Source organism: Haliotis rubra, unplaced genomic scaffold (genome assembly GCF_003918875.1).
Source record: "Haliotis rubra isolate DU_JTF1 unplaced genomic scaffold, ASM391887v1 Scf333, whole genome shotgun sequence".
Classification (NCBI taxonomy): Eukaryota; Metazoa; Mollusca; class Gastropoda; order Lepetellida; family Haliotidae; genus Haliotis; species Haliotis rubra.
Genome location: NW_025767006.1, coordinates 938,945 through 947,033, shown reverse-complemented (window position 1 = coordinate 947,033; position 8,089 = coordinate 938,945). Strand labels below are relative to the sequence as shown.

The 8,089-nt window shown below is 48.6% G+C and overlaps 2 protein-coding genes across 2 annotated transcripts; one reads left to right on the top strand and one right to left on the bottom strand.

The window, feature by feature from the left end:
• Nucleotides 1-402: 402 nt before the first annotated feature.
• Nucleotides 403-2,816, top strand: LOC124284291 (clumping factor A-like). Its single transcript, XM_046720363.1, has 4 exons — nt 403-438; nt 716-785; nt 1,138-2,202; nt 2,680-2,816. Exons 1-4 carry the CDS (start codon nt 403-405, stop codon nt 2,814-2,816), a joined length of 1,308 nt encoding a protein of 435 aa, XP_046576319.1.
• Nucleotides 2,817-6,489: 3,673 nt separating this feature from the next.
• LOC124284290 (extensin-like) lies at nt 6,490-6,871 on the bottom strand (the record flags this gene model as incomplete). The annotated part of the gene is made up of 2 exons (XM_046720361.1): nt 6,490-6,636; nt 6,800-6,871. Coding segments are annotated over 2 exons (219 nt in total), but the record flags the coding sequence as incomplete, so codon positions are not given.
• Between the last annotated feature and the right edge of the window lie 1,218 nt (nt 6,872-8,089).

Below are 8,089 nucleotides of genomic sequence, written 5' to 3'. Positions count from 1 at the left end.
TTAAACCATGAAGTAATGTCGCGAATAATCGTCGGCAATTTCGTCGTGAACATCGCGATAATGTCGTCGTAATGTCGTCGATTAATCGTCGTGAACAATACCAATCGTAACAAATCGAGGATAATCGTCGGTATCGTATTAACAATCATTAAAGATAATCGCAAAGATGAAAACGCAATAAACAGATTAGAACAAAGTAAATTAATGTCGCAATATTAATAAATTAATTAATGTCGTCGGACAATCGCCAGAAGACAATAAATAATAAGTCAAGGACAATCGTCGGTTCACCAATATTAATGAAGTAAATCAAAGTTAATCGTCGACAATAAAGTAATGTCGTCGGGATTATCGTCGACAATAAAATGTCGTCCGGAAGTTAATCATCGAACAATCGCAGTAATGTCGTCAGGATATCGCGATAATGTCGCGGATAAAGTAAATGTCATAGGCAAATTATGGGATAATCTCGTCGACAATCGTCGTAAGATATAGTGGGGATGATAAGCGGGGATGATAGCGGTGATGACAGTGGGGATGATAGTGGAGGCGACGGTGGTGGCGATGATGATAATTGAAGGTGATGATAGTGGGGACGATAGTGGGAGACGATGAGTGGTAGCGATAAGCGATGATGACGAGTGGGGATGTTAGTGGAGACGATAATTGGTGATGATGAGTGGGATCATAGGGGATGATAAGCGGTGACCAGTAGGTGGATGATAGTGGAGGGAAAGTGGTGACGATAGCTGATGATGACAGTGGGGATGATAGTGGAGACGATAGTGGTGATGATAGTGGGGATAATAAGCGGGGATGATGAGGGTGATGACACAGTGGGGATGATAGTGGTGAAGAAGTGGTGACGATGGCGATGATGATGATTGGGGATGATAATTGGGGACGATGGCGGAGACGATAGCGGTGATGATGATTTGGGGATGATGGTGGAGACGATATAGCGGAGACGATAGCGATGACGATGAGTGGTGATGATAATTAGGGGACGATAGTGGAGACGATAGCGGTATTGATAATCGTGATGATAGTGGGGACAGCGATAGTGGAGACGATAAGCGGTGACGATAGCGATGATGACGGTGGGGATGATAGTGGAGGCGATAGTGGTGTCGATAGGTGGGGATGATAGCGGGGATGATAGCGCTGATGACAGTGGGGATGATAGTGGCGACGAAAGTGGTGACGATAGCGATGATGATAATGGTGATGATAGTGGGGACGATAGCGATGACGATAGCGGTGATGATAGTGGGGATGATAGTGGAGACGATAGCGATGATGATAGTGGTAATGATAGTGGGGACGATAGTGGAGAAGATAGCGATGATGATAGTGGGGATGATAGTGGAGACGATAGCGGTGATGATAGTGGGGACGATAGTGGAGACGATAGCGGAGATGATAGTGGTGATGATAGCGGAGGCGACAGGGGGGATGATAGCGGGGATGATAGCGATGATGACAGTGGGGATTATAGTGGAGACGACAGTGGTGACGATAGCAATGATGATAGTGGTGATGATAGTGGGGACGATAGTGGAGACGATAGTGGTGACGATAGCGATGATGACAGTGGGGATGATAGTGGAGACGATAGTGGTGATGATAGTGGGGATTATAGCGACGATGATAGCGGAGATGATAGTGGTGATGATAGCGGAGGCGACAGTGGGGATGATAGTGGAGACGATAGTGGTGATGATAGTGGGGATTATAGCGGGGATGATAGCGGTGATGACAGTGGGGATGATAGTGGAGAAGAAAGTGGTGACGATAGCGATGGTGATAGTGGTGATGATAGTGGGGACGATAGTGTTGACGATAGCGATGATGATAGTGGGGATGATAGTGGGGACGATAGTGGAGACGATAGCGATGATGATAGTGGTGATGATAGTGGGGATGATAGTGGAGACGATAGCGGTGATGATAGTGGGGACGATGGTGGAGACGATAGCGGTGATGATAGTGGGGATGATAGCGACGATGATAGCGGAGATGATAGTGGTGATGATAGCGGAGACGACAGTGGAGACGATGGCGTTGACGATAGTGGAGAAAATAGTGGAGATGATAGTGGAGACGACAGCGGCGATGATAGCGGGGATGATAGTGGCGATGATAGTGGTGACGATAGTGGTGACGGCAGTGGAGACGACAGTGGAGGTGATAGCGTTGATAGTAAGTGCCAACCCCACAGACATCGAAAGCATCCTTGGCACCATCGTAGACATCACAGGCACGGCTGGCACCATGGCAGGCATCGTAGGTACGGCCGGCACCGTGGCAGACATGGCAGACATGGCAGACATGGTAGACGCGGCATATACAGATGGCGTCGTTAGTAATGCGTCTGGCATTTTGTCAGGTTAGTGTAAATGTTTACTGTTTTACTGCATAGATGTAATTTCACAAATTTAATCTGCTAACTGCTACGTGAGATAACACATGTAATTCTGGATCAGTTGCAGCCAAATTTCACGGAATAAATGTATGTTAACATGTATAGCTTATAAAAGTTCCATTAAGCGAAGACGCCCATTCCCCAACTGGGCGTTGCTTAACATGAGCCTCACAACTACTCTGCCGCACCTTACCTTTCGGAATAAGTCCCTGAATTCGACCTCCAGGAATTCACGGCCCATTCCACCTTTGCAGTGCCTGCGATTGCAGTTGATCTAACGTCGGTTGACGCTTACGCACTCGTCGGCCGGGGTCATCCTCACAAATACTCTACTGAGTTTGAGTTTTGGGCGATTTGGAAGGCCATGAGCACTGTACCGAATAGCAAATAAATTACGTCCTGAAGGCCTACAATGTGATTTGCGTTTTTTGGATAGCTGAAACCCACACCATGACGCTTTCTGGCCAACTATATCTGTGAACCTGGAGCGACACAATCCGACGTCGATGGGCGAAAATACTCTTCCGTCACGGCTTTTGAAGCGAAAACGCCTGATTCGTCACTGAACCATACACGTACCCAGTTTTGTAGATCCCACGGTCAAGCGATCATTGGGCCCGTCGACGTCGATGCCAGGAAATCGCTGCTGTACAGGGCCAAATAGGGTCTTCTTGATCGAAGGTCAGCTTCTCGTAAACAGGTTACGAATGGTTTGCGCCGACAGTCTCCTTGAAACCAGGCACGGCACTTGCAGTTACAGTTACATATGCTGGCGACAGTTCGATTCCGCAAAATGAAGCACCGAGATCCATCTTCCTGCGCTGCGGAAGTGGTTACATCCGAGTCCTACCACTTCGAGAGTCTGGTATTGTACAATTGGTTTTGCTGATATCGATTCCAAAAACGACTGCTGGTACTCTGTTGAACATTGGTACGGCGATGCAACGGCAGGGTGAGACTCCCTAGCCTGCGGGCGTCCAACGGTAATGTTTACAGCAGTGAGTCGCGAAGCATAACGGTATTTCTTTCATTTGGCTAAAATGCCATTTGATGGTCTAAGAGCAAAGTCCGCCTTAAATGAGCAATGTCTCTGTTCACGATTCCTCATAACTGTACGTGCATATTAAGTGGAACCATTTTGACTTTCTAAGCGACATTTTTTATGTAAGTTAAGACATTTTCGAACGTGAAACCTGAATTCAAGTTTCCGTAGATGCGTTTTTGCGCTGTACGCAAACCAGCAGAAATTATAACAATCCACACACTCATTCTTTTTCATATATCAGTTTTACATATGCGCTTCTTATTGGGGAGAGTATATGCTTAACGAATATGAAAGGTCATCATAAGAGGCTTCATTGTGAAACTTTTTGACAAATGGCGATGAAAATATGAAAATATTTTGGTTGCTTTGGTGTCTTTGCTAATAGCGCTGTTGAATAACTCGATTATCCTCCTTACTGAAATTTGATTTAAGCTTAAATAACAAGGGTTATGTCATCTAGTTTCTTAATTAGAGCTGACGGTTAAATAACTGGATTATGCTACTGTCGGACAAAAAGTAACTGTAACTATTAGAGAACTTCGTTATTCTGATACTTCGTCTGTTACTAAAGTGTTCAAAATATTCATTCAATAACTCGGTGTTGTTACTGTCTGAACATTCGATTACGCTTCTTGTCTGATAACGAGATCAATTCTTGGATTGTGATCATAATGTCATTAATTTATGTACCGAAATTTCAAAACGCGACTCAGAGGCGGTGTGGTTGCTCTAGTAACGTTCGCTCTTCATGCCAAGGACAAGGTTCGATTTCAATTAAAGGTAAACTGCGTGGAAGCGCATTTCTGTGTCTCCTGACTGTGATTGAGTTTGGGTTTACGCCGCTTTTAGCAATATTCCAGCAACAACATCACGGCGGGGAACACCAGAAATGGGCTTCACACATTGTAACCCATGTGGGGAATCGAACCCGGGTCTTCGGCGTGACGAGCCAGCACTTTAACCATTAACTAGGCTAAATTCCGCCGCCCCCTATTGAAATGCTCAAATCATATTCAAAGCGGCATGAAACCCAGCTCCCTCACTCACACAAATGGCCTATCAAAGATATCTGAAGCTATTCCGGCTTTTCCAAGTACTGATCCGTAAATTATATTCTTTAGCTCTAGGTGACGTAATGATATCTCAAATCAGGGTAGCATCATGACAGGACGTATGATGTTCTTCACTGCTCAAAGTCAATTTATTTACAATAAATGAACATTGATTTACGCCGCAGGGTAACGGTATTTCATCAATAATTACTTACTTAATCTCAATATGTTTTAGTTCAAAGTAGCACTTCATCATTTCTGTTCTTGCATAGGTTTTCTCTATACCTGTTTGAAATAATACATAGGTTGGAGATATGGGTGGAGACGTGGCTGGGGACATAACGGCGGCGGTAGAGGCGATGATAGTGGTGACGGTAGCGGCGATGGTAGCGGTGACGATAGTGGCGACGGTAGTGGTAGCGGCGACGATAGTGGCGATGATAGTGGGGATGATAGTGGAGATGACAGCGGCGATGATAGTGGGGATGACAGCGGTGATGATAGTGGAGACGACAGCGGTGATGAAAGTGGAGACGATAGTGGCGATGATAGTGGGGATGATAGTGGAGACGATAGTGGCGATGATAGTGGTGACGATAGTGGAGATGATAGCGGTGACGATAGTGGAGACAATAGCGGCGATGATAGTGGAGACGATAGCGGCGACGATAGCGATGATGATAGTGGTGACGACAGTGGGGATGATAGAGCAGACGATAGCGGCGATGATAGTGGAGACGATAGTGGAGACGATAGTGGTGACGATAGTGGGGATGATAGCGGGGATGATAGCGGTGATAACAGTGGGGATGATAGTGGAGACGATAGTGGTGACGATAGCGATGATGATAATGGTGATGATAGTGGTGATGACAGCAGTGATGATAGTGGAGATGACAGCGGTGATGAAAGTGGAGACGATAGCGGCGATGATAGTGGTAATGATAGTGGAGACGATAGTGTCGATGATAGTGGCGATGATAGTGGTGACGATAGTGGAGATTATAGTGGTGACGATAGTGGAGACAATAGCGGTGATGATAGTGGAGACCATAGCGGCGACGATAGTGGTGACGACAGCGATGATGACAGTGGGGATGATAGTGGAGACGATAGTGGTGACGATAGTGGGGATGATAGCGGGGATGGCAGCGGTCATGACAGTGGGGATGATAGCGGAGACGATAGTGGTGACGATAGTGGGGATTATAGTGGAGACGATAGTGGTGACGATAGTGGGGATGATAGCGAGGATGATAGCGGTGATGACAGTCGAGATGATAGCGGAGACAATAGTGGTGACGATAGCGATGATGATAGTGGTGATGATAGTGGGGACGATAGTGGAGACGATATCGGAGACGATAGCGATGATGATAGTGGTGATGATAGTGGGGACGATAGTGGAGACGATAGCGCTGATGGGATGGTGGAGGACAAAGGAGGAAATAGCGGATGAGGGATGGAGGGTGGAGGAGGATGGAGGACAGTGGATGGAGAGACAGTGGTGGAGGAGGGGTGGAGAGATAGTGGAGGAAGGAAGGATGGATGGAATGAGGATGGAGGGACAGTGGATGATATGGAGAGGAAGATGGACAGGTGGAATGGATGGAGGTGGATGATAGTGGAAGGAGGGATGGAAAGTGGATGGAGGTGGTGGAAGGATATGGTGGAGGAAGAATGGATGGAAGGAGGATGAAGGAAGGATAGAGGGAGGTGGACCGGATAGTGGTGGATGGAGGATGGAGGATGGAGGAGTGGATGGAAGTGGAGGATGGAGGAAGGATGGAGGTGGATGGATGGAGGAGGTGGATGGATGGAGGGAAGGATGGAGTGGATGGATGGAGGAAGGATGGAGAAGGAAGGAAGGAGGAAGGAGGTGGATGGTGGAGGAGAGGATGGAGGTGGAAGGAGGATGGAGGTGGATGGAGGATGGATGGAGGAGTGGATGGAGGATGGAAGGAATGGATGGAGGTGGAGGATGGAAGGAGGATGAAGGATGGAGGTGGAAGGATGGATGGAGGAGGAAGAATGGATGGAAGGAGGGAGGGAGGATGGATGGATAGAAGGATGGATGGAATGGAAGGATGGGATGGAGATGGAGGTGGAGGATGGATGATGGAAAGGGAGGATGGAGATGGAGGATAATGGAGGAAAGGAGGATGGAGGAGATGGATGGAGTGGAGGATGGATGGAGGAAGGAGGATGGATGGAGGAGGAGATGGATGGAGTGGATGGATGGAGGGTGGAGGTGGATGGAGGATGGATGGAGGAATGGAGGAAGGAAGGAAGGAGGATGGTGGAGGGAGGAGGATGAATGGATGGAGGAAGGAGGATGGATGGAAGGAGTGGATGGATGGAGGAGGATGGAGGTGGAAGGAGGATGGATGGAGGAAGTGGAGGATGGAGGATGGAGGAGGTGGATGGAGGAAGGATGGATGGATGGAAGGATGGATGGATGGAGGAAGAGTGGAGGGAGATGGATGGAGGAGGAGGGATGGAGATGGTGGATGGAGGATGGAGGAAGGATGGAGGAGGGAAGGAGGGAGGATGGAGGAGGAAGATGGATGGATGGATGGAGGAAGGAAGGGATGGATGGATGGAGGATGGAGGTGGAGGAAGGATGGAGGATGGAATGGAGGAAGGGAGGGATGGAGGGATGGATGGAGGATGGATGGAGGAGGAAGGATGGATGGATGGATGGATGGAGGAAGGATGGATGGAGGATGGATGGAGGAGGATGGATGGAAGGAGGAAGGATGGAGGGATGGATGGATGGAAGGATGTGGATGGAAGGATGGATGGATGGAGGGATGGATGGATGGATGGAGGATGGATGAGGATGGATGGAGATGGTGGATGGATGGAGGAGGAAGGAGGATGGAGGGAGGATGGAGGATGGAGGGATGGTGGATGGAGGATGGGATGGATGGAGGATGGAGGATGGAAGGAGGAGGATGGATGGATGGAGGTGGAAGGGATGGATGGATGGAGGATGGATGGATGGATGGAGGATGGGAGGATGGATGGAGGAAGGTGGATGGAGGATGGAGGGATGGAGGAGGAGGGATGGATGGAGGATGGGGATGGAAGGAGGAAGGAGGAAGGGAGGAGGTGATGGAGGATGGAGGAAGGTGGATGGAGGGTGGATGGAATGGAGGAGGATGGAGAGGATGGATGGAAGGTGGATGGATGGATGGAGGATGGAGGAGTGGATGGAAGGATGGAGTGGAGGAAGGAAGGAATGGATGGAAGGAATGGGATGGATGGAGGATGGAAGGGAAGGGAGGAAGGATGGAAGGATGGGGAGGAAGGATGGAGGAGGAGGAGGATGGATGGATGGAGGATGGAGGAGGATGGATGGAGGATGGAGGATGGAGGATGGTGGAGGAATGGATGGATGGATGGAGGGGATGGAGGAAGATGGATGGAAGGAGGGTGGATGGATGAATGGATGGATGGAGGATGGAAGGGAGTGGAAGGAATGGAGGGAGGAGGAGGAAGGATGGAGATGGATGGATGGAGGATGGAGGTGGATGGAGGTGGATGGATGGAAGGTGGAATGGA